This window comes from Salvia hispanica, chromosome 2, assembly GCF_029641045.1.
Source record: "Salvia hispanica isolate PSC_SH4W2 chromosome 2, Shi_PSC_v1, whole genome shotgun sequence".
In the NCBI taxonomy this organism is placed as follows: domain Eukaryota; kingdom Viridiplantae; phylum Streptophyta; class Magnoliopsida; order Lamiales; family Lamiaceae; genus Salvia; species Salvia hispanica.
Window position 1 is genome coordinate 36,615,520 of NC_142693.1, and position 26,808 is coordinate 36,642,327.

The 26,808-nt window shown below is 36.3% G+C and overlaps 5 protein-coding genes across 8 annotated transcripts; 4 read left to right on the top strand and 1 right to left on the bottom strand.

Moving 5' to 3' along the window:
- The first annotated feature begins 10,214 nt into the window (after window positions 1-10,214).
- LOC125201802 (uncharacterized) lies at window positions 10,215-11,028 on the top strand. The gene has a single exon (XM_048100060.2). The coding sequence runs from the start codon at window positions 10,326-10,328 to the stop codon at window positions 10,938-10,940; it is 615 nt and encodes a 204-aa protein (XP_047956017.1). The 5' UTR covers window positions 10,215-10,325; the 3' UTR covers window positions 10,941-11,028.
- Window positions 11,029-13,042: 2,014 nt separating this feature from the next.
- LOC125200633 (Ubiquitin carboxyl-terminal hydrolase family protein) lies at window positions 13,043-16,108 on the top strand. 3 transcript variants are annotated; one of them, XR_016134848.1, is made up of 3 exons: window positions 13,043-13,310; window positions 14,104-15,683; window positions 15,794-16,108. XR_016134848.1 is itself a non-coding variant. In XM_089063396.1 (2 exons), exons 1-2 carry the CDS (start codon window positions 13,424-13,426, stop codon window positions 15,455-15,457), a joined length of 1,374 nt encoding a protein of 457 aa, XP_088919522.1. In that variant the 5' UTR covers window positions 13,309-13,423; the 3' UTR covers window positions 15,458-16,108. The 3 variants fall into 3 exon arrangements, 1 of the variants encoding a protein (XP_088919522.1); XR_016134847.1 differs by having other exon boundaries at window positions 13,309-13,443; XM_089063396.1 differs by having other exon boundaries at window positions 13,309-13,443; window positions 14,104-16,108.
- On the top strand, window positions 15,575-15,985 carry LOC125194176 (plasma membrane ATPase 2-like). Its single transcript, XM_048092250.1, has 2 exons — window positions 15,575-15,688; window positions 15,794-15,985. Exons 1-2 carry the CDS (start codon window positions 15,575-15,577, stop codon window positions 15,983-15,985), a joined length of 306 nt encoding a protein of 101 aa, XP_047948207.1.
- A 4,720-nt stretch (window positions 16,109-20,828) lies between the features above and the next one.
- On the top strand, window positions 20,829-23,143 carry SETH1 (phosphatidylinositolglycan synthase family protein). Of its 2 annotated transcripts, none has more exons than XM_048098322.2 (2): window positions 20,829-21,104; window positions 22,041-23,143. In XM_048098322.2, the coding sequence occupies exon 2, from the start codon at window positions 22,064-22,066 to the stop codon at window positions 22,952-22,954; it is 891 nt and encodes a 296-aa protein (XP_047954279.1). In that variant the 5' UTR covers window positions 20,829-21,104; window positions 22,041-22,063; the 3' UTR covers window positions 22,955-23,143. The 2 variants fall into 2 exon arrangements, with proteins under 2 accessions (XP_047954279.1, XP_047954280.1); XM_048098323.2 differs by lacking the exon at window positions 20,829-21,104 and adding an exon at window positions 21,111-21,237.
- A 2,555-nt stretch (window positions 23,144-25,698) lies between these two features.
- LOC125210749 (NDR1/HIN1-like protein 1) lies at window positions 25,699-26,808 on the bottom strand. The gene is made up of 2 exons (XM_048110334.2): window positions 26,442-26,808; window positions 25,699-26,259 (listed from the first exon to the last, which is right to left on the bottom strand). The coding sequence occupies exons 1-2, from the start codon at window positions 26,757-26,759 to the stop codon at window positions 25,948-25,950; spliced, it is 630 nt and encodes a 209-aa protein (XP_047966291.1). The 5' UTR covers window positions 26,760-26,808; the 3' UTR covers window positions 25,699-25,947.

A 26,808-nucleotide genomic window follows, 5' to 3' on the forward strand; every position in this document is an offset into this window, starting at 1 on the left:
TTACAATCAAACGAGTTGAATTTCTTAAGCATTTTCTCAAAATAATGAGATTGCGTTAAAGCAATTCCCTCATTAGTTCTCACTATTTTGATTCCGAGAATCACATCAGCTAGACCCATATCTTTCATATCGAAATTTCTTTTCAACATGTTTTTTGTCTCGTTAATAATGGCACTATTGCTGCCCATTATCAACATATCATCAACATACAGACACACAATAACAAACCCGTTATCTGTGTTCTTAATGTAAACACACTTATCACACTCGTTGATAGTGAATCCATTTGACAACATCACATTGTCGAACTTCAAGTGCCATTGCAACGGCGCTTGCTTCAATCCATAAAGAGACTTTACCAATTTGCATACCTTGCGTTCTTGCCCGGGCACAACAAACCCTTCAGGTTGCTCCATGTATATCTCTTCTTCCAAATCACCATTCAGAAACGCAGTTTTCACATCCATTTGGTGAATCTCAAGATTGTGCAACGCAGCAATCGCAAGAAGCACCCAGATGGAAGCTATTCTCGTAACAGGTGAGTAAGTATCAAAGAAGTCAAGCACCACTAGGCGAGCTTTGTACTTATCTACAGTACCATCGGGTTTATATTTCTTTTTCAGAATCCACTTGCATCCTAAGGCCTTGCAGCCTTCTGGCAAGTCTACTAACACCCATGTGTTATTTAGCATAATGGATTCCATTTCACTGTTGATAGCTTCTAACCACCACACTGCGTCTGGGCCAGACAATGCTTCTGATAGTGACTTTGGTTCACCATCCAACATAAAAGTTATGAAGTCTGGACCAAAAGTCTTAGCCACTCTAACTCTTTTACCACGTCTTGGTTCTACATCCTCAGGACTTGTCCTCGTCACTTTTGGAGAATTAGAACTAGTGGTTTCATCCATCATTCTTTCACTAGAACGATCATCTTGCTTCTTGCAAGGAAACACATTCTCAAAGAATACAACATTCCTTGACTCAATTACTGTTCCTTCAGCTACATCAGGTATAGCTAACTTATGAACTAAGAAGCGACATGCGCTACTGTTCAATGCATATCCAATAATGATACAATCGACTGTTTTAGGGACAATTGCAACTTGTTTTGGAGGCGGCACTTGTACCTTTGCTAAACACCCCCACACTTTAAGGTATGTATATGAAGGTTTCTTTCCTTTCCACAATTCATAAAGAGTCACATCCCTATTTTTGAGTGGAATCTTATTCAAGATGTAATTTGCGGTTAGCAAAGCTTCCCCCCACATGTTCTGGGGTAATCCTGAATTAATCAACAGAGCATTCATCATCTCTTTCAGTGTTCGATTTTTGCGCTCAGCAACACCATTCGACTGAGGAGAATATGGAGCCGTGGTTTGGTGAATTATACCACTTGCATGACATAATTCTGCAAACGGCGCCACATATTCACCACCTCTATCACTTCGAACACACTTAAACGCTTCAATTGCCTCATCTTTACTTCTTAATAAGTAAATGTAACAATACCTCGTGCAATCATCAATGAATGTGATGAAATACTTTTTACCACCTCTAGTTTGCACAAATTTTAAATCACATATATCTGTATGGATCAATTCTAGAGGTTTTGTGCTCCGTTCTACCGAGCGGAACGGCAGCTTGGTCATTTTTGCTTCAACACAGACTTCACATTTCTTTTGTGAATTAAATTCATCAACTTTTAGTAAATCAAGATTTACTAATCTTTTTATAGCATTTAGATTTACATGTCCCAATCTTTTATACCATAAATCAGAGCACTCAAACAAATAAGAAGATGTGTCATCTTCCTTATTGCTTATTGCTTTTCCATGGTGAATGACCATAACATTCAGCTCAAAAAGCCCATTCACTAGGTGACCTTCACCTATGAACTTTCCATACTTGGTTAATATAACCTTTTCACACTCAAATTCTAGTGAAAATCCATGATTTACTAGAAGTGAGCCTGACACCAAATTATTTCGGATGTCTGAGACATGCAGCACATCCTTAAGGGTAAGAACCTTTCCAGATCCTAATTTTAGGAACACGTTACCCACACCAACCACCTCAGAAGAGGCTTGGTTTCTCATGCGTACTTTTCTACCTCCAACAGATTTGTAAGTAGAAAAAACGCTTCTCTCGGAGCACACATGACATGTGGCACCCGTATCAACAAACCATCCATTTGGATTATTACCATGGTTCACGTCGGAGACCATTGCGACCACCTCGTGATCTTTGTTGTTTATAACAACACGTTCAAATAATGTGCACAATATTGTCTCTATCAATAAGTACACAATTATCTTGAACCATATGTGCATTGGTATATTCAACACCACATGCATTATTACTACCAAGTCAAAACTGGTCTTGCTTGTCAAATGACAAACGATAAACACAATTATCAAGAGAATGGATCTCAATAAATTAGCCACTTCAGTGCGCATCGACATTGTGTCTGTTTGTTGCTTCATTCCAGCTTTGAATTTTATGTTTCCTCCGGCTTCGGTCGACATGATGATGGCAAGAGTACACTATCTCATCTTGCGATTGTTGGAAATAGTGTAGCCGTTACACGGGCAACTCTTGCTATTATAAAAGAACCAAAAACTAGAAGGTAAATAAAATAAAGTAAATACAATAAAAAAGGAACAAGATGCAAACTATAGACTTCTTCAAGTCGAGTCGAGGTATCCCTCTCTCCGCAAGACGAGATACGCCCCGGCTAGTGCTCACGGGTTGACGCAACGTCCCCAAATAAAGGTGTCAAGTGGGCCGGGCCGGCCCAGCCCGGCCCGGGCCCGGCGAGGCCCAGCGACTTTTCAGCCCAGCCCGGCCCAGGCCCATGTTTGTGGCGGGCCGGGCCGGGCCGGGGTTTTGTTTATAAATAATGGGCCCAGCCCGAGCCCGGGCCCAGATGATAAGTGGGCCGGGCTGGGCCGGGCCGGGCTGGGCCAAGTTCAAAATTTTTATTGTGCTAGATAAATATTAATTTTTCTATATTGGAATAGTATATAGTGTATAATGATTTATAAATATATATTTCCACAAAATAAGGAATCAAGATTTTGCTACAATTTAATATATTCCCAAAAAATTTGTGTATTAATGTTATAGATTACACACGTAAATGTTACATTATCCCACAAAATTAGAATCATGACACACTATAATTATGGAACTATTTTTAATTGAGATATATGAAGTAAAAACTAATACTATCTATAATTATGCAAATCAATTAACCATTGAATTATGCAAATCAAATGTATTTATGGAAATCAAACTTGTTATAAGTTTTAGTTTAGGTTGAGTAATTAATTAATTGATTATTTTTTGCATAATATCATTAATAAAAAATTTATGAAAACATAAAAATATAAAATAATCATGCATCTAACAATATATTAATAGAAATGAATATGCATGAAATCATATCCAATCTTCATTGTTTATACTCATATAGTCATATGCATATGTACTAATACTACTACCGTAAGGCATACACATTAATGCATATTACAATTTGCATATAAATAGTAAAATAGATAAGTAGTCATCACTATTCACTATAATTAGGGAGCTATATATGATAGAGATAAATTATTAACAACTAATCTCTATAATTATGCATATCAAAATAATTATACCACAATCAATTTTAGGATCCTCTATTTTTTTTTTAAAATAGTCAATACTACTCTATAAATATGAAAATCAAATTTATTAGTATAAGTTTTGATTTAAGTTGAGTAATAATTTGTTAATTGAATATTTTTGCATAATGTTATTAATAAATAGTAGATATGGGCATGTTATTAGTATATTATTATGTTATCCACAATTAAAACAATTGAAAGAACAAACAAATATAGGAGTAGTAGTATAAAACCAAGCAAATAATTAGATTCTGCCGGGCCTGGGCTCGGGCCGGTCCTGGGCCTGGGCCGGGCTTCGAGTGGGCCTGGGCTCGGGCCGGTCCTGGGTTTGTAAAAAGGCCCAATTGGAGCACAATTCATCTACTCGGCCCAGCCCAAGCCCGCTTCATTTCATTGGCGGGCCGGGCCTGGGCCGGCCCATACCGGGCTTGGGCCGGGCTGGGCTGGGTCGGCCCGGCCCATTTGACATCTCTATCCCCAAAGATGAAACGACTTTCCTCCTACCGAGTTGAAGCACCTCAAACTCATAGGCTCCGGCGAACTTGAATTGGAGGCGAGAACCGAGCTATACAATGCTTCTAAGATGGAACTAGAATGCTTGAGAGATTAGAGAGAAGAGAGAATGATTGTTGGTGTTCTCCTCTCCCAAACTCCACTTATTTATAGGATAGGGGAGACCACCTCAAAGGTCTTGACATTAAGGCATACCAAAATTCATTTGGAGGTTACCAAAAGATGAAAGGACAAAGGCCTAGCCTTTTCAAATTTCCCACATGTTTCATGTTTTCCTACAGAGCATCCCCTGTCTTACCCAACTCTTCCGATTTTAATTTAAGCTCATCCTCAAACAACCTTCGCTTCTCTTCCATTTCCTCTTGATTGTCCTGTTGTTTCATATCAAATCTAGCCTGGATGTCATTAACAAGGCTGTGATTCTCGATGCTCTTTCCCTCGCTCGGCTTCTCCGTCAACACACTAAAATCTCTCTTTCGGCTCTAAACTAGATCGAAGGGCTTCGGTTTTATTTTCTTTCTCCAGCAAAGTCTCTGTATCTTCTCTCATCTCCAATTCCTTATGTGTTGGAACACTAAGATCATCAATCTTCTCATCATATGCCCCGACGAGCACTTGTAGCTGCGTATTGTCAGTCTTGACAATCTCTTCGAGGGACTCGTCATTTGGTACAACAAAATTAGCACCCCCATTGTGAGCGGCATTGTTGGGAACATCCCCAACTAGATTTTCGTCAACAATATTCTCCTCAAATTTGCACATCAACCGGGCGAGGAGGGCGGCTTGCTCCAATCTATAAACACGCAATTTCTCGTTGTAATCATTCACGGCAGCTAGTTGGGTCGGGCAAGACTGACGAACCTTGAGACTGGGAGCAACAACAAGCAACGGCGTTGTGCGGTGACACAACGATCGGTCGCACTGCGGTGGCTGGTACATAGGCTGCGCGTGCAGCACTTCCCGATAGTCCCAATAGGTAGGCGAACGTGGAGGCTGGTCCGGAGTTTGACTGGTCACACGCGCGAGCTGATTGTACAGGACTCGCGGTGGCTGTTCGGCGGAGTAGCGGGGCTGGTGGGATGCGGCCTGGACTCGCATCGCTCTCACCTTTTCCTGAGGGTGAGGTCGGTCCCAGCATGTCTCCGAGCGCCGGGGCCGGTCAAAGGTCGGGTAGCTGTGGTCCTGCTGTCGCGCCGGTGGGTCCCAACACGTCGTCGGCCTGCCCCTGTTCTCTAAGCGATCCCGATCATCAACGCGATGATCGTGCGGTCCATAGCTAGGGTTTCTGGGGCGAGACCACCTCTCCCAATTACGTCTTCGTCGTGCCCCGTCACCATCAGAATCGTCGTCGTCGTCATACCCTATTCGCTAATCATGCCTGCGGTTGGGGTTTGGTTCAAGATTATTGAACCGGCGATCCGTTTCATTCCTCCAAGAATCAAATTTATCTAGTCTATCCAACAATTGATCCAGTTTGCCGCTAATGGAGTCGTTGTTGTTGCTGTCATCCAGAGGCCGAGTAGATGGCTCCTCGTCCAAGGGTGGTCGCTGAAGTCCCAGGTAGTCACGACGGACACCGACGTTGTTGCGGCGGGAGGAGTAGTTCGGAAAAGTGTCCGGGTGGTGGCTCCCCCAAGTTCCATTCCCGTTATTATGAAAGCGGGACATGACTAAACTGATGAAAGCACTAGTTGTTAAGGACTTAAATGCCTAATGATCCGATAAAACAGACAATAACAAGATTAAGATAATCCGGCGCCCGTGGGGGTCGGCGGAGATAAAGATCTGGGCAGCTGTGCGCGGTTTCCAACCCGTCGGGCAACGACTACAGATAAAATATACGTTCTGGCTGTGCGCGGAGACCTTCCGTCGGGCAGCAGATAGCGTAGGGAATTATGGATTCAAAGCATAACACGGGCATTTGGCCAAAATAATATATTCATTGATTCATTGTTGGATGATTAAATATGATAACATGTTCTCCTATTTATAATACTAGAATACTACCCTAACTTATTAAATAAGAAAACAAAGATATGGAAAAGATATAGTGAAATAAAAGATACTAAATAATTAGGAGATATGATCGTATCAGAGTCACAATATACTTCCAATCACATGTTGTCATGTGGCACAAAACATGCAATATTGTAAACACTAAAATGCAATATATGTTTGTGAAGCTTGCATTTTAGTTATAAGCAGATTGCATGTTAGTTATATGGCATGTTACGTGTCACGTGGCAGTACGAGGTTGGAAGTACGTTGTAACTTTAAAATTAGTTATTTTTTAAGCACGTCCCTACAATCATATCTACAAAAGATCTACCGTTTTTAATAGGTAACATAAGTGAGCCGTTTGGTTTGGCAAAAAGGAGCATTTAATGCCCAAAAACTAACCTTTTCTCATGTTTGGTATGTCAAATACAATTTCACTAGGGCCTACATTAATGATGTGATACCCGATTTCTCTTCTACGTATTTCACTTCTATCGATTTCTGCTCTCACCTCTACCGAGTTATCTTCACCCTTTAAATCTATCAATTTCATGGTAATATCCATTATCGTAAAGTTCTCCATGAGGCTTTTTTTCAATTCATAAATTGCGTGTATGTAATCTGTTCTTAGTTGCCTACATATAATGTGTCATGTGACACTCAAAAACTCAAATAGCACATATACCCACATCTTTGTGCGTATATTGTTGACAAGACGAGGTTTTTATTAGGGCGGCGACTCTTGTATGTGCGTGTCAACTGGCCAGGAGGGTGCCTAGACCTAGATGTGTCGTTGGGTCTGTGCCTAAAACCTCTTGTCAACAAAAATACCTCAACCCACTTCTACTGGCTAGTATAGTGGAGTAAGGGTCGATCCCACAGAGATGGATGTAGGCGAAGTGCAATTGCAAAGACATTTTGGAAGGGTTGGTTAGCTACCACGCTTTTGGGGTTGAGTTCTACCTAGGCGTAAAATTAAAATGAGACTCTATCTATACTGACCAGTAGGTAACTAAATGCTTAATGCTATTGGATGTGTACGTGAATGTGAAAGTTGGACACCTAGTTATGCATATGAGAAGCTACTAGACGAAACTTACTAAAAATGGCTAGACAAAAGGTAAAGGGAATCAAAGGACATGCTGGCAGACTGGCTGCTGGGTTTGCAGAAAAGCTGAAAAAAGTGCAAGTACAAAAGCAAAAAGTAACAAAAGCAACATATCTTTGATTGTGACATTTTCTTCTTCACCAAGCTAAACTAACCAGATCTAACAAACTCCATTGATGAATGCTCAAGCTCAAAAATTCGTAAATGCAATATTTAACTTGAAATCAAGAACTAAAGCAAGAAAAACTGAAATTTTACGCATACTGGTCAACAGGACAGGGTGACAGACACAAGCAGAAACGAATTCCATGCATTTTTGTGAAACTTAAACCGATTAAAACTTGAAAACACTTGAGGAAAGACTAGATCTAACTAAGCTAGGCAGATTCAAGCACTTAAACAACATAAATCAACATAAAACTATCAGATCTATCTAACTAGAGAAATTTAAAGCAATAACAAAGTTGAAACTCAAATAAAACCATAAAAACTTAACTTCATTCAAACATTCAAACCAAAAGATGCTTCAAACAGATTAACTACTGAAATCCGAGACAAATGCAAGTAAAACAAGTTCTTAAACTAAGAAAGCATTAAAAGAAAGCATGTAAATGGCTGATGGCTTCTTCTGAAACTAGAACTGGACTATGGCGGCTGTAATGAATCAGGCATGATGACTCCCCGCCGGCTGGTGGCCGGAATCTTCATGGCAGGCTGCTGGATTTAGAGAGTGGAACTTAGAGCTAATGGAGCTATTCTCCCAAAAAGTGTTCTCAAAGTGATAAGTGATGAGTCAAAAGTGATTCCTCCTTATGTTCAGCTCCTATTTATAGGGTGGCTTGCCCTAATTTCTAGGGCTGCCTCTTCATGCGAAATGACAATTTTGGCCCTCTTTAGTAGGTGATTGTTCCAAGAAAGTCCTTCCTTCTCGTGTCCAGTTCCGTAGCATCCATCCTAGCCAGTTTGCACCTTTTCTGCTCATACTGACCAGTTGCACACTCTTTTACTACTTTTTCACGCCAATTCTTCTGATCCTTTCCTCCTGATTTAGTACCTCAACCTGCACACTTTAGCAACTATTTTGCAAATATTATTTAATAAAGCACGTTATACTGACTAGTAACCAAGGCTTAGAACGAGACTCATCAATTGTCATCAGAAAATATTTGTGTGATTACATGCAGTTGGTTGGTTCATTTTGTACTATTTAATTGTTAACTTTTGTGTAGATTGATTCATTTATGTACTGTTTAATTGTTAACTTTTGTGTAGATTGAAATTTTGCTTCTAGACGCAGCTACTCATATTGATGAATTATTGTTTATGAAACACAATAATTCTTCCTTTGGTTTTCCTTTCCTTTTCTCTTTCTTTTTTTGTTCTAATCAATTTTTTCGTATTATTTTCTTTGGATGTCAAGCAGGCTAGGCATATTTCATATTTACATTCTTGCATCTTTGTCTGGGTTAAATTTTCCTCAGTTAAGTTATGGTATCAAACTATCAATTACTATGCTTCTTCAATTTCGTAGAGTTCGGGTGAGCATATTGTCACCCACAATTTTATATGCTGCTGCTTCAATGTTTGTATGCATATACTGATCAAGCTTCCTGTTTTTTATTCCAAGCTCTTATATACTTTGTTCCTTAAGTTAGATTATGCTTGAGAACTTTATTATATTTACTTTCATTTTTTAGGGTGTCTTAAAAAGATGACAATAATAAAATTAAATTCAAAGAAACTTCTTTTTCTTATAGTTTGTAAAAAAGAGAATGACCATATTGAAGCTAATAATGTTTGTGATTAAAACTATCACTACTCATTATTAAAGAAAATATTATTAAAAGGCCCTACATTTTGTGAATGAGATTGACTGATCACGCTACCTTCACAGATTGATCTATGAGAGTGTTGCCACATGTTATGAAGAATTGGTATAGGATAAATACACGTTTAGATAATTCATCATGCTTGAAACGATTGGAATACTAAGGCCTACTATTAATCTAACTGTTGATGAGCAAGTTGCTATTTTCTTGTACCTTCCAGCACATCATCAAAAGAATCGTTCAATGAAACTAATTTCGTGATAATAATGTCGATAATATACATTTTTTGCATATAATTATAATAAATTAACTATTATATTTCTTAATTTACTTTTTATATTAATATTGTCATGTTTCCAAACACAGGAAAGTAAAATTATCAGAAATCATATTCTTAGGATTCATATTCACAGGAATCATTTTCCCTGACAACTTTACTTTCCTGGCAAACAAACGGGTAGACCTGCCCAAGGTTTATCGAACCGGCGGTTAAAACCGAAACCGTAACCGTCGGTTAGGTTCCGAACCGAAACCGTGAGAATTTATCCGAACCGAAACTGTCGATTTTGAACCGTGGTTCAGTTCAGGTTCAAAAATTTTCGAACCGAAACCGTGCCGGAACCGCCGGTTCCGCGTGGTTTCAAACCGGAACCGCGAAAAACCGCCGGAAAACCGTGAAATCAAGTCGGAACCGCAAAAAACCGGTGATTTGGAACCATGAAAAATCGTAAAAAGCCACCGAAAAACTGCTGGTTCGGAACTGAAACCGAAACCGAAACCGGCAGTTTTGGAACCGGAAGCGTAACTGCGAAACACCCTTGCGGTTCGGTTCTGGTTCAACAATTTCCAAAACCGAAATCAGCGGTTTCGAACCATAACCGTCGGTTCCTGAACGGTAGGCATTTCTACAAACGATGCCTTAATGTCTTGGTAAATTTCCGCGCATTTAATTCAAATAAAAGTGCATGGTACACGTCAACTTCCACGTCACTCGGAAGGCTGCATTTCCCAACTTATCCGTTAGTCACCACCGCAACCGGTATCTCCGGTTTCCTGTCTCAACCATCTAAAACTTTTTTCGCCAGATTTTGATTGTTAAAGTAGGTAAAACGTCCCTAATTTTCAAAGCTTTTGCCCAAATAAAATATCACATGATTATTGCTAATTTGCTAGAATCATAGTTCAAAGCTGATACACCTACCAAAAATGAGCAGCAGCGGCGGCGGAGGATTAAGCAATTTAGGCATTTCTCTAGTCATAATATTCGCAATCGCGCTTCTCGCAATCTTCGCGCAGGTTTTCTACATCATTTGGCGCCGCCTAGCCTTCCGCCGTCGAACCAGTGCCGCTAGCAGCTCGCGCTACTCTTCGTCGGAATCCACACCGTCAAAGGAGCTCCTCTATTTCTTCTGCGTAAGACCTCAGCTGGACCTCGATCGCACCTCGCCGGCTGCGATCGACGGAAGGAATTCGAATCGTGAATCCGATGTGGAGGTAATTGACATCGATTTGCTCAAAATTGAAGGGGTGTTTGGACCGCCGAGATTTCTGTTCACCATCAAAGAGGAGGAGAAAGAGGGCACGGAGTCGCCGGCGAAGACGGCGGTGGAAATTGTTGGTGATGAGAAGAGAGGCGGCGTGAGTTTGGAGGAGTGTTTTCGATCCGAGGAAGAGACGGTGGAGGTGAAGATTGACGATTGCAGTAGAGATGATGATGCGACGCCGTTTTCGACGCCTTGCGCTTCGCCACTGTATTTCACTCCGACGGCTTCTCCAGTGCATGCGGTGGTCAATGCCCGGTCAACGGGGGTTGCCGTTTAAATTTATTTTTTTGTCCTTTTCATTTGTACCTTATAATATAATCTTGACACTTAGCTCTTCCGAAATTCAAGTGTTTATTTTGTTTGAACTAGAACGCTCAACACCACGCCTGTTGGGGAAATACTACTCATATATGTGTGCTTGATTTAAAATTTAGTATTACTACTATTTGACATTTAAAAATTTTCCTATAGTTATACTAATATAATTAGAGACGTGCGGTGCTTCACTGTGGTAGGATAGGACAAAAGGTTGGAATATCAACACATTAAATTCTCATTTATATCATTAGATTTATTTTAATAGGACTACATAAATAAGATGAACTACTATTATGAATCAAAATAAAAAAAAATTACACAATTAGTCTAGATACTAAGTCTAAATTGTATTCTTGCAAAATCACAAAAAGTGACGTACGTAAAATTAGAAAACCACACATTAGAAGAGAATTAAACTAAGATTAGCAAATTATGTGGAAGTTTGATAAGTGTTTACTTAACAAAATTTATGAGATCTGTAAAAAAAAGTATAAATAGAAATAATTAAGTTAAAGATATGTATTTTAATAGCATAGAAATAATTAAGTTAATGATCATAATTAAATACTCCTATATAACTGAGGCCCACAACTACCAAGCCCATATTGATACACCTTAAAAACATAACATAGCCTCCATCGTCTTCTTCAGTTGAAATACAGAATAGAACCCATCGTCTCTCTCTACGGTTCTTGTTTCCGCCATTTCCTCTTCATCAAGCCACAGGTATGTCTCTTCCCCATTAAATACATAAGTAAGAAGGGTTGTTTTGCAATTTTGAAACTATAATTCGCAGCCCTAACTTGAAATCCTTTTCAGCTGCGATCACTGAATTTGTATTCCCGAAGCCCCAATTTAGCAATATTATGCTGAGATCACCGTCGTCTCCGCCAAAGTAAGAAGCTTTATGGTGTCGAGTCCCTTTCTACTGTTTTGCAATTTTTCACAAATCATGCAGTAGCTACTTTTTATTATTATTATTATTATTATTATTATTATTATTATTATTATTATTATTATTATACTCCTATTTACAAGTAATACATAAATTATTTAGGCACTTTAAAAGACTTAAACTTTACATGATCAATAATTTAGAAACTTTTCTCCAATAATAAATGAAGGATTATTCTATATTTAAAATAGTAATGTTTATGCACTTTATTGGCTTTAAGATAAAAGTATAATACTATAATTGATAGTGACACAAATTAAAATGGACTTTTTTGACATTGCAATACGAGACTTTGACAAAATTTACATATAAATTACAATTTCTTCCATTGTGACAAAGTTTGAAAGTAAATTATAATTTCTTCAAGTATTAAATAAACCTATAATTGAAATTAAAATTGAATTTAATTCGATTATCGGTTATAACCGATAAACGGTCGGTTATAACTAAAAACCGACTTAGAGCAAAAACGTATAACCGGTACCGAACCGATAACTGTAAATGTCGGTTATCGGTTAACCGATCACCGACCGGTTTCGGTTCGGTTCTCGATTAACCGATTAACCGAAAATCGTTTACCCACCCCTAATTTACTTCGATCGTTTGAGGTACTTTTTCACTGTTTCAAACTTTTTTTAAATGAAAATACCCTCAAGTCTATGAAGGGTATTTTAGTGTATTTAATTTATATATTGTAAAAATTTTTTGACATAGTGAAAAAAAAAGCTCAAATGATATTACATTAATGTTAATGGACCTCATATTTTCAAATGTTATGGACCAAAATTGATACATTGACAAAGTTTACTGATAAAAAATGTTCACTCTTTCATTTATAAAAAAACACCTATCTCGCAGTTATTATTATTTTGATTTTTATTTATTTGTTACACAGTTATTTGTAAATAACTAATTAATAAAAATAATTAGTATTATAAAACAGTAATTATGATTCTCATAAATCGTAATTCGAACTATGGAGAGATTCCGATTAATTATTATACCAATGAAATGAGAGTGTTAAAAACAGAAATACAAATAAATTAGGAAACGAAAAAATGCAGTTAAAAAATGCGACGTCGTTTGTTTGGCAGAGGATCCGTTCCCTTTTTCTTCCTTGACAAAATTAAAATCAAATCCAAATCCAAATCCCTAATTCAAATCCAAATCCCTAATTCTCTCTATCTCCTTCCTGTACCTCTTCCGCGAAAATTCGCCGTCCGCCACACTGTTATCATTTCTTCGTCCCAGATGCTCCTCGTCGAGCTCACGCCGTAGCAGCCGCCCAGACTCCAGCAGCAGTGCCTCCCTTCCGGCCGTCACTGGACGCCTATTCTCGATCTCACCACCATTCACCGACTCCACACAATTAGAGTACCTACCTTCTCCTACTCGCCCCAGCTCCATTGTTTTTCATTAAACAATTTATCGAAAGATTTATGGGCTGAGAAATAGCAAAGAGTAAATGATGTGATTCGATTGTGATCATGAGCATGCCTATTTGCTGGTAATCTGTTTAAGTGGGAAGTATGATTGATGATTGAATTGTAGTTTAGTGGATCAAGTATTAGAAATGAGGGTACGTTTAACCTTCTCTAAAAGGAAATATACTTACCGAACAGTTAGGTGTTGCAGGGGATTGATGATTTGTTCTTTGTATAATGATGCTCTAAGAATGTGAATTAAAAGGTAATTTCCTAGTTAGACACAGCGTACGAACTGGGGTGGAGAAAATCATATCCAAGCTTTACCAGGCTTTAAACAAATGTATCGAAAGATTAATGGGCTGAGAAATAGCAAATAGTAAATGATGTGATTATGATTATGGGCATGCCAATTTTCTGGTGTTATATTTAAGTGGGAAGTATGATTAATAGTGAATTGTAGTTTAGCCTCTAGATACCATTGATGATTTGTGGTTAGAAATTAGAAGAATGTTTAATTTTTGTATAGATCAAAATAAATAAGGATCTTTTGAGCTTTGGAATTATGCAGGTGTTTTATTCAGTTTAGAAAGTATGTTTGGGATAGTTAAATTGGTAAATTAATGGTGAAGTATATGTTGAAATTTAATTGGGTTGTTATTGTTACAACACATCTAATTCTTAAGCCCAAACACTTGTTACAATTTCTGTCTAATTATTTGATTCTGTCTAATATTTTGAAGCATGATGTCCAAGCCTCGAATGAATCCCAGCTATAGATTCTTCTTCATGAATGACTATAAAAATCAGCACTGCATCTCATCCTCACATCTCCAACTGCGAAGGATGACTTCCAGCAAGAGGGTTCAGGACCGAAGCAAGTTCAAGCGAGTCCATGACCTTGAAATCGCGGCTGAGAAGCACAAGGTAATGTCCAAGATCCTGCATATGTTTGAGATACTCAAAGGGGAGCCCGAAAACATCGTTCCCTTAAGAAATCTCGACAAGCATCGCAAGCAGATCAATCTCCCCAAACCCAACAAATTTTCGGATTTCCTTCGGAAAGCACCGAAGCTCTTCGAGATGTACAAAGACAGCAGGGGCATAATCTGGTGTGGGATGACGCCTAAAGCCGAGGAGCTGGTAAAAGAGGAAGAAGAAATCATCGAAAAAAATGGAGCGCAATCTGCTGAGTACGTGACTAGGATGTTGATGATGGCGGCGGATAAGCGGCTGCGCCTTGACAAGGTCGCACATTTTAGGCGGGATTTAGGGTTTCCGATGGACTTTAGGAAGAATTGGGTCCATAACTATCCTGATAATTTCAAGGTCATTCAGCCATTTAAACCTTTTGATGATACTGAATATTTGGAGCTCGTGTCCTGGAACCCTAATTGGGCAATCACGGAGCTGGAGAAGACTGTCTTAGGTGTAATTGAAGGGCAGGATTGCAGTGATCATGTCCCAGGGTTGCTATCACTGCCTTTCCCGTTGAAATTTCCTGCTACTTACAAGAAGTTATATCGCGATGGTGGGAAAATCGCTCATTTTCAGAAAAGGGAGTATCTGTCTCCTTATGCAGATGGTAGTGGCTTGCAAGCCGGGTCTCTCGAGTTTGATAAGCGGGCGGTGGCGATTATGCACGAGTTGCTCAGCTTTAGCATTGAGAAAAGATTAGTGACTGATATTTTAACACATTTTAGGCCTGAGTTCAACATGCCGCAGAAGTTGATGAGGCTTCTGCTGAAGCATTGTGGGATTTTCTATGTTTCTGATAGGGGAAGGAGGTTTAGTGCCTTCTTGAATGAAGCTTATGACCGCTCGGAGTTGATTCAGAAGCATCCGTTGGTTGTTTGGAGAGAAAATGTTTTGAGTCATGTTGGTTTTAGGGGGAAGAAGAAAAAGATTGATACTTCTGCAGATATCTCAGATTTAGATGAGAAGGATTTGTTCGGGTGTGATTGTGAGGATGATGATGATCACCACATTGAGGTGAAACTTGGGCGGGAAGAGACGATGCATTCTTTAGATGGTGCTTCTGATATGGATGAATCTGAAATGGATGTTGAGGGGGTCCGAGGCGAATACAACGATTGAATATGGTGAGGTATAAGTTTTTTATTTCATAGAAACCAATGTTATCCGTGATTTCTTAACATTGCGAGGACTGCAAGTTATCATCAATTCCATGGAGGAGTTTCTTGTCATGTGAATATGAATCCATCCGCTTCTTTACTTGGTAATCACAAGGATGAGTCTGTAGCCGGCCTTCATTTTAAAGAACTGATTGAGAAGGCAGATGTTTTTTCTGGGGTGTTTTCAGGTGGGGTTTTTCCCATTTATCTTCATTCTTTACTTCTTATTGTATCTACGTTCTTTAGTATTAGCAATTGAGGATGAATATTTTTGTTCTTTTGTTGTTGCCATGCATAGCACAAATATGAAATCATGAAGAAATTGCAGCAGAGGAAACACATGGTTGGCAAGACAAGTGATGATGTCAATGAACAAGGCAGAGATATAGGAATTGCAGTTTCTGACTCTGCAAGAAGTGCTTCTGACATTATGCTCACTAAACCTGGGCTTAGTGTTATCATTAGAGTGGAGCCATATTTTAGAGAATGAAGAACTATACAATGTGTTCATTCTTTCTCTATTTAACTAATTAGACATCACTTTCTTAAATCTCGTGTTGAATAAAAATGTGTCACTTAACAAATGACAGGAATAATGATTGTTTTGTGTTCATGTTCTTGTTTCTCCTCTATTTACACCCTCCATCGCATCTAATCACTATCATATAGTATTGTCTATCTTGTTTGCTACATTGTTTAAGTTAAATTGTGATTAAGGCATTATGTTTACTTTTTGCCAGATATATGTTGCCCATCACCGTTCATATTGATATTTGTTGATTTGCTACTTTAAAAAATGTTTCGTCGTCATTCTTTGCAGAAGTTGATTCCTTGTGTTGTTAGTTTGGCTTCATGTGTTAATTGCATTGATTTGGTAGTTTGATTTCTCCCCCCTCACGGTTTTGATCATTTAATAATTTTGTATCGGCATTTGATAAAGTAAAAAGCCATCTCCATTGCCTGATAGAAGTAGAAAAAGAGATCTTGGAGGCTATCTTGCTTGGATATTCTCCTGGTTGATCCTGCCTAATTATGCAGGTGGACACGCCCTTGTTTTTAAAGGGGCAAACAAAGTCATTTCGTGCTTTACTGGATTCTAAAAATGTGGAAAACTCCCTATTAGATTTAACTTCAATTTTAAGGTTACTCTACTAGTTAGGAGTACTTATTAAATTTAATTAAAGTTTATGGTTTTAGCACCATTGGATTTTAACCAATCGATATTTGCTGTTCAGATTTTTCAATTCAAATTTGGGGCTTAGTTTTAAGAGGGGGTTCATTTGAAATGCCCATTTTATTTCGGGAACGGATCCTCTACTGTGAAAAATAATCACAACATGGTGTTGTGCCAAAAAAATGACGTCGTCATTAGATTGTTTCTTTGGCTATTTTTAGATTTGTATTACCCTTACATGTTACCCAAATAAAATTAGTAATAGGAGTAATACAAATGCTATATGCAAAATATATTTTTTAAATATACGAAAATAATAAACTGAAATTTGAAATGAAATTTAATGAAAAATTGATAAAATAAGGGAAAGAAAGGAGAAAAAGTAGGTAAAGTAAAAGATATGGAGAAAAAAAGTAAGTAAAATATGGAAAATGGGAGAAAAATAGGGTAAAGTATGTGAGGGAAATTTTCTATTTTTAGAAATGAGATTACTTGGTTATATTTTTATTTAGAGGGAACATTTTTTTTGGTCCGTGAACTTTGCCAAGATATCAATTTCAGTGTGTAACATTTGAAAATATATTTTGAGGTCCATTTACTTTAGGGGTGAGTATTCGGTCGGTTCGGTTAATAACTAAACCGACATGTCGGTTAATCGACCCCAAAATTCCATCAAAATACTAACCGGAACCGACCCGATCTTCGGTTCGATTACTTATTTAATCGACTCGGTTAGAACCGGTCAGTTATCGGTTATAACCAAACTAACCGAATTGGTTTATACTAGATTTTGCTAGGTTTGGTATACTGAAAAACATGTTTCAAGGTGTTTGCTTGTGCATTTATAAGATGTTTTATAAACATTTAAATGTATAAGAAGCAAACAAAGTCTAAGTCTTTTACTTAGTAGACCGGTTGTGGGCGGCGTCCACTTTAAGGTAACACGGTCGGATCTATGCAATGCTTTGCAAAAGAAAAAGAAGAATTTCACAACCTAGATAGGCTTTGGCTACCTATCGTGAAAGGTTGCAATGCCAGTCCACATATTTCTAAGTCTTACTGAAATAAGATGACATTAGTGTGGTATAGCACTGAACGGATCTAACAGCAAGACGTGTCTTTATGCTATCTACTGAAAGAGTAGGTCTTGATAAAATACTATTTCTTAATCTACATATGTTAGCATTGAGCATACGGTATTGATTATGCACTACTTTGACTTATCAAATGGTGCGGGTTTTTTGCAACCCAATAATCCTGATATATTGGGTAGTGGTGATTAATATCTAGCGGTGCTAGGATTGCTATCATGTTGAATCTTGCGCAAGGTGAGTCTCGTTTGATAATGTCCTCAAGATGAGCTCGGACAAGGTTTTATTATTCGGAAAACTGGCCAGTTGGAGTTTTATCGCTCTATGAATAATAAATAAATGTTTCTTGCTAAGTCCACTCTGGGAATCAATAGGATATTAATTAATTAAGTCCATAGCAGACATTAATTAATTAATGGACATTTATATCTTAAGCGCGAGAAATAAATAATAAACAAAGTGGAAACCTGGATTACTTGTAATTTCGGATTTGGATGGGGAGAGTTCAATATTACTTCTGTAGTGGCTGCTCGTAATATTCCAATATAAGCTTGTATTAAATTGTGGATTCAATTTAATTAGTAAAAAGCTAATTGGGCGAGCCCATATCCAAAACCTTCCATAGATCCTTGTCTGGGCCCAAAAGGAACTTAATATAAATAGGAGAATAAAGGAGACAGAAATCATTCATTATTATTACTCATATTTTTCGTCTCCCTCTACCTAGAGGAGTTCGAATTTCTCTCCTAATTGGAGAAGATTTCTTCTGTCTTCTTTATTCGAGTCCTAGTATTTTGATGAGATCAGCCCACCCTGATATCGAGATACAGTTCGGGAACCAGAGAGAAGATTCGTGTTCTAGTATTGAAGATCATCGTGGAGAAGGCGCGAGCAATCGACGATTCTTTGGAGAATCAAATCGGTAACTCTAAACCGTAGAATTCATGTTTTAGGATTTACTTTCTTTGAGCATGAATTATTTGCGTTCTAGCATGCAATTATCTGTTTAACATTTGAATTGATTAATCGCATAATCGGTCAAATAGATCCTACGTCTAATTTATTTGTTTTGTACAAGTCTTCCGCTGTGCAAGGGGCACCAAACCCCATCAGTTTTAACATACTAGTTTTTAAGCAGTTTATTAACTTTAAGAGATCTTATTTTTAAAATAATGTTTAGACACTTGACTTTGAGATATTTGATAGTGACACAAATTAAAATTGACTTTTTTTAACATTTCAATATGTCTTATGAGACTTTAATAAAATTTGGAAGTAAAATACAATTTCTTCTATTGTGGCAAAATTTAGAAGTAAATTACGATTTCTTCTACTGTGACAAAATTTGAAAGTAAATTACAATTTCTTCTATTATTAAATAAAAATATAATTAAAATTAATATTGTTTATGGTTTTAACTTTTAACTTGTTATCTACTTTTTTCTTTTTATTATTATTATTATTATTATTATTATTATTATTATTATTATTATTATTATTATTATTATTATTATTATTATTATTATTATTATACTCCTATTTACAAGAAATATATATATTGTTTAGGCTCTTTAATAGACTTAAACTTTAAATGATCTAAAATTTGAAAACCTTTCTCTAATAATAAGTGAAAGATTATCTTATTTTTAAAATAGTAGTATTGCTTAAGCACTTGTTAACTTTGAGAGATCTTATTTTAAAAATATATTTAAAAACTTTATTGAATTTGAGATATTATAAGTATAAGTAACTGATAGTACACAAATTAAAATAGACTTTTTTTTTACATTGCAAATTTGCAATATGAGACTTTGACGTAAATTACATTCTTCTATTGTGACAAAGTTTAAAAGTAAATTACAATTTCCTTTATTATTAATTAAAAATATAATTGAAATTAAAATTATTTTTGGTTATAACTTTTAAATTTTCATCTACTTATTATTATTATTATTATTATTATTATTATTATTATTATTATTATTATTATTATTATTATTATTATTATTATTATTATTATTATTATTATACTCCTATTTACAAGTAATACATAAATTGTTTAGGCACTTTAAAAGACTTAAACTTTACATGACCAATAATTTAGAAACTTTTCTCCAATAATAAATGAAGGGTTATTCTATATTTAACATAATAATGTTTAAGCACTTTATTGACTTTGAGATATAAATTTATAAGTATAATACTATAATTGATAGTGACACAAATTAAAATGGACTTTTTTGACATTGCAATACGAGACTTTGACAAAATTTACATATAAATTACAATTTCTTCCATTGTGACAAAGTTTGAAAGTAAATTATAATTTCTTCAAGTATTAAATAAACATATAATTGAAATTAAAATTGAATTTAATTCGGTTATCGGTTATAACCGATAAGCGGTCGGTTATAACTAAAAACCGACTTAGAGCAAAAACGTATAACCGGTACCGAACCGATAACTGTAAATGTCGGTTATCGGTTAACCGATCACCGACCGGTTTCGGTTCGGTTCTCGGTTAACCGATTAACCGAAAATCGTTTACCCACCCCTAATTTACTTCGATCGTTTGAGGTACTTTTTCACTGTTTCAAACTTTTTTTTAAATGAAAATACCCTCAAGTCTATGAAGGGTATTTTAGTGTATTTAATTTATATATTGTAAAATTTTTTTGACATAGTGAAAAAAAAAGCTCAAATGATATTACATTAATGTTAATGGACCTCATATTTTCAAATGTTATGGACCAAAATTGATACATTGACAAAGTTTACTGATAAAAAATGTTCACTCTTTCATTTATAAAAAAACACCTATCTCGCAGTTATTATTATTTTGATTTTTATTTATTTGTTACACAGTTATTTGTAAATAACTAATTAATAAAAATAATTAGTATTATAAAACAGTAATTATGATTCTCATAAATCGTAATTCGAACTATGGAGAGATTCCGATTAATTATTATACCAATGAAATGAGAGTGTTAAAAACAGAAATACAAATAAATTAGGAAACGAAAAAATGCAGTTAAAAAATGCGACGTCGTTTGTTTGGCAGAGGATCCGTTCCCTTTTTCTTCCTTGACAAAATTAAAATCAAATCCAAATCCAAATCCCTAATTCAAATCCAAATCCCTAATTCTCTCTATCTCCTTCCTGTACCTCTTCCGCGAAAATTCGCCGTCCGCCACACTGTTATCATTTCTTCGTCCCAGATGCTCCTCGTCGAGCTCACGCCGTAGCAGCCGCCCAGACTCCAGCAGCAGTGCCTCCCTTCCGGCCGTCACTGGACGCCTATTCTCGATCTCACCACCATTCACCGACTCCACACAATTAGAGTACCTACCTTCTCCTACTCGCCCCAGCTCCATTGTTTTTCATTAAACAATTTATCGAAAGATTTATGGGCTGAGAAATAGCAAAGAGTAAATGATGTGATTCGATTGTGATCATGAGCATGCCTATTTGCTGGTAATCTGTTTAAGTGGGAAGTATGATTGATGATTGAATTGTAGTTTAGTGGATCAAGTATTAGAAATGAGGGTACGTTTAACCTTCTCTAAAAGGAAATATACTTACCGAACAGTTAGGTGTTGCAGGGGATTGATGATTTGTTCTTTGTATAATGATGCTCTAAGAATGTGAATTAAAAGGTAATTTCCTAGTTAGACACAGCGTACGAACTGGGGTGGAGAAAATCATATCCAAGCTTTACCAGGCTTTAAACAAATGTATCGAAAGATTAATGGGCTGAGAAATAGCAAATAGTAAATGATGTGATTATGATTATGGGCATGCCAATTTTCTGGTGTTATATTTAAGTGGGAAGTATGATTAATAGTGAATTGTAGTTTAGCCTCTAGATACCATTGATGATTTGTGGTTAGAAATTAGAAGAATGTTTAAATCTGACTTGACTCCTTGAACTCGCCTTTTCTAGTTCACCCGGATACTGTTGCAGGTGTTGCTGCCGTATATGTTGTAGACTCAGACAATCGGACGTGATATGTGTTTATTAGTCTTAAATATTTATCAATTGATGTTAGAGAATATGCAATGTTATTGTTGGTATGATTAATATTTATATTTTTTCATGTTTATGTGATAATTGGATCCACAAATGGTAAACCATTTGAATTCTTGCATTAAAAGGATTTTGTGAGATATGATCCAAAATAACTACAAAGGCTGAAATATTTGGTGTACTGTTGTATCTTTGGCTTTTGCAGCCATTTGGTGCTTGCTAACAGTCTCTTAAATAAATATTTGTTCAGGTGTCTATTGGTGTGGTAACTAAATGGATTCTCCAACAAATCATAAATGGAGGAAAGTTGCATATGGCGGGATGCAGCCCGGGTTTGATGACAATCATACTGATGAGTCTTTCCTAGAAGACATGATTATGAATGCCAATGTTGTGAAAAGAGATCTGGTTAAGGTGATTCTTGATGCGGTTTCCATCTCACAATATTTGTGTGTTGTTGCTCTTGTTGTCTTGGTCTGGACTTGTACACTTAGATCCATCTTTAGCGAACAGTCTCTCTTGTTACTTGACATTGCTCTTCTTGGGTGGGGTTTTGTAGTTGTTCTCTTGACAGCAGAAATGCTATCGTATGAGCTACTGCTCAATTATATTCTCAGAACCTCTTTTTTCATAACCGGCCTATACATTTTATCTCCTATCTATCACACTTTGACACGCTCCATAAGTTCAGATACCATTTGGGCACTCACGGCTTCTCTTGTCGTACTCCATTTGTTTCTGCATAACTATTCTAGTTCCACGGCAGAAGCTCCCGGGGCTCTAGAGTTTTCTACCTTCACGAACAATATTTCTCTTAATGTTTCTATAGTTGCTTCACTTCTGGTTGCTTCCCGACTTCCTTCAAGGCTCCATGTTTTTGCTATCGTTCTGTTCTCCTTGCAAGTCTTCTTGTTTGCTCCATTTGTTAGTTATTGTATCAAGAAATACTCTTTCCGATTACATTTGTGTTTCTCGTTGGGTTTGATGGCTGTAACTCTGTTTTTTGTTTACCACTTACACCAATTGCTCTTTATATTGTTGCTGAGCATATTGGTATTTGTTAATTTGGTCTGCCCCTATTGGCTGATTAGAATTCAAGAGTACAAATTTGAGATAAATGGCCCCTGGGATGAGGCTAAGCTCTGTTTTAACATAACAGAGTGAACCGCTCTTCTTTGTGCATGTATGTCTTTGCTTCGGTTGAAAATGATGTATAAACAGGATGCCTTTAACCACATATTGTATAAATGTTCTGTTTCTGTTGATATTTTTGCAACATGTAATCTATTTTTTGGTTGGCTGTATTAAAATCCTCTATCAATTTTAATTTTGTTTTTGTTTTTGTTTTTGTTATTCTGAATAGCCAGTTTGTTAGTACTATACTCCTCTTTAATCGACCAAACCAAATTATCACTAGTAGAGTAGCCCAGCCTGGCCCAGTCCTGTCTCGGGCTGTGCAGCTTGAGGTTTGGCTCGACTCAGGCCCATGGCTGAAGCGGCTGAGTTATTTATTTATTTATGTACATTTCACTTGGATACAAAACTACTCTAATAAATAATTTTTTAAAGATTATGTAATTATAGACTCAAATTTCAAAATCTTTGGTCTTAAATATTAATCTCTATTAGTATTATTCTAATGCACGCATATAAATTCAAGATTTATTATTGTTTAGGATAGTCGCCTAGTCGGTGATGTGGAATTTCAAGCATGTGATTTCACGCTACAAAAAATTACGGCACATAATTAGGGGCATCAACCTTGGTAATTGTTTTCTCTTTCGTACTTATTAATTTGAGATAGGAAACTTAGGGTCGGTGGATATTATATGTACGTATTATTTGAATCGAACTACGCAGCCAAGGCCATCAAATAATTATTTTGTACAGTTTTCTAAGAAGATGATGATAATAATAATAATAATAATAATAATAATAATAATAATAATAATAATAATAATAATAATAATAATAATAATAATAATAATAATAATAATAATAATAATAATAAATTAATAGTCTTATTTAATAGATCAATATTTTTACATTATTATTTCTTCTTTATTCCAGAGTGATAAGGATTTGATTCCAAAGAAGAATTAGTTTCAAATTTAAATTGAAATCTAAAAATGAAATTTAGGTTTTAAAAAGTTTGATTTTCCAATTTAAAACTTTCACCATATAAATTATTGAAATATTAATTTGTTCTGATTTTGCATTAAACTAATGATTTGTTATGATTTTGTATTAATCATGATTTCGGTATTGACATAATTTCATCAATTATGTGATTTATCAAGCGACAATCAAATTTCTCGCTCATCAGATTATGAATAAATCCTATGAGCTGAGGCATTGAATGCATACTAATTAAGTTAGGAATTTTATGGGGTTAAATTTTTTTTTTTATTCCTGATACTCTAAATTTAGATCAGCAAGCAGATTTTTGGCAATACTTTTGTCCATAGTTTTGGTGAGCACTTTCTTTAAAAAACATTACAATAGATTTGAGGTCTTCCAAGGAATTGTTTTTTATGTTGATTGTTGAGTCAACGAGCTTGCACGGCGCTGTTTATGATTTCAAACAAAAATCAATGATTAAACTACACAAATATCCATGAATCATTTGAAGGAAGTAGAGAATATATGTATATTGCTTGATGATTTTTCTTTATATCGTGACGCCAAAAGATCGCATTTTATGAGATATTTTATCAATTAATTATATAATATCGATCATGCAGCAAATTGCACGACTCATGCTTTCGCACCATACCATTGACATTGAGTCGTCTGAAGAATGGCCTTATTGGTACATGACAAAGTCCTTTTTTCTATTGTAGTTACGATTTGTTAGAATTTAATGAATAAATTATTATGCGTTTTTTTTAATATACTAATATTAAGTAATGCCGTATACTATTTGAGATTTCATTTCTGAATTCAGCACTTAACCCACACATAATCATCACCAATAATAGAAATGTGAGGAAATATATGGAATACTCTATTTGTTTTCTTAATCACTTAAACAAATACTTCAACCTGAAGTATTTGTTTTCTTTATTGTGTTTTTTTAATCATTAGAGACTTATTTATATACTAAAAGAATTTAAAATGGCCCATGGAACTGTGAATAATGTTTATTTTGTCATGAAAATATATAATAACTTATTAATTACTAGTACATGGTAATATAGTGATATAATATATACTATTATATTTTTAACAATCGCATTAGCAACCACCATGAATTAATCCTAGTTAACGAAAGGCTCTCCAAACTGAGAAATTACTATAATCTCTTTCGGCTCAATAGAGAATAAACCATCGATTTTATTTACTATATAAACCGCTGCATTATTTTTGTTGAAAATCAAATAAAGGAAAAATAAAATACTACTCCAAAAATAGGGTTAGAAGACAAAAAATGCAAAAAAGGTGGCGTAGTTTGGTAGACTAGAACAATCTTGAACAGCTACAGTCACATGGGTGCTGGGTCTACACACAAAGTCTTATATACAGCTCACCACATTAATCAATACATAGGATCACTACAAATTCAATCAAACTTACACTATACACACTTAATCACTACACATACATACTAATACTATAGATTACTGATTAACTAACCCAATTTATCAATTTAGATCCGTTGATGACCGTCCTAGCTTTTTTTCATGTTATCGAACAAGTGTCTAATTTCGAAATTTAGAGAGTAATGTTTGACATCCTCCCATTTTACTATTCATCTATAATGTTTCTTGTAATTATATAATTAGTTGTATGTGTATCAGTGTATGTTTTTCACACATAATTTATTGTAAACACTTGAAGAAGAAGAATTGGAGGAGGGAATCTATATTTATGTTATGTATATATATTGTTTGTGTGAAATAATCAACTCAACTAATAACTTGAGCTTCATAAAAAGTTTCCAATAAAAGAAACAATTATTACATAGTATAATATCTTAAAACTACAGCATAGCCATTAATTAATCAAGTGTGATAATACAAGATTGCAAATTTCGCATTGACCTCCTTGATCATCTCCCTCATCTCACTTCACACTTTATTTCCAGCAAATATACAATTCTTAATTAAGATGCAAATATAAACCAAAAAAAAGAAGCAGCTGGAAATAAAAATCAATCAAACATTGACAGTACAACTCTGTGAAAGCTGATACTTAACTGCATTGCCGATGACGATGCCGGTGTTCTTACTATTTCCGATGGGGATATAGGCGGCGCAGGCGACATGGAGGTGGTAGCGGCCAGAGATGAAGGATCCGACCTTCCAGCGGACGCGGCCGTTGATCTTGATGAGGAGGTTAATGGCGCCGTTGCTCTGATCCTGAGCTAGGGCGATGCCGTTGTAAGGGGCGACAGGGACGTTGTTTCCGTAGAGGAATGGGGACCACACGTTCACGTCCTTGTGGCCCTGGTAGACGGGTGGGATCACCTGTTGGCAAATGAAAGAAAAATAAATATTAATAATAATAAGCGAAAAGAGAACTGAAATCATTATAAGTCTATTAAAGAAAAATGAATATAATAATATTTTATATATAATTATAAGTTAAATGATTCTGTTCGTAATACTAATTGGTTTTAGGATGGAACTCTATAGATTTCTATAATTACTGTGTAGTAGCTGATCTGCTGACTGCGGTAGGTGGCGTAGACGTCGAGGCGGTCATAGTAGACGCCGATGCGAGAGTTGGGGTTACGGGAGTTGACGGTGACTTGGACAGTGGTGGAGATGACGTTGGGGGCGGAGATGTTGAGGTTGAAGATGGTGGCGTCTTGGAGGGTGAAGCGGGGCTTCTTGGGCTGGAGGATGGCCCACACGAGGAGGACGATGAGGAGGAACACGAAGATGAAGGTTAGGAGGGCTGCGCCGCACCGCCGCGCCATCTTGCGCCGGGCGGTGTCGTGGTGGTCGCATACTTTCTCCGACATGGTGGTGGTGGAAGGGAGGTTTGGGTGATTTGGGGGTGGAGAAAAATGG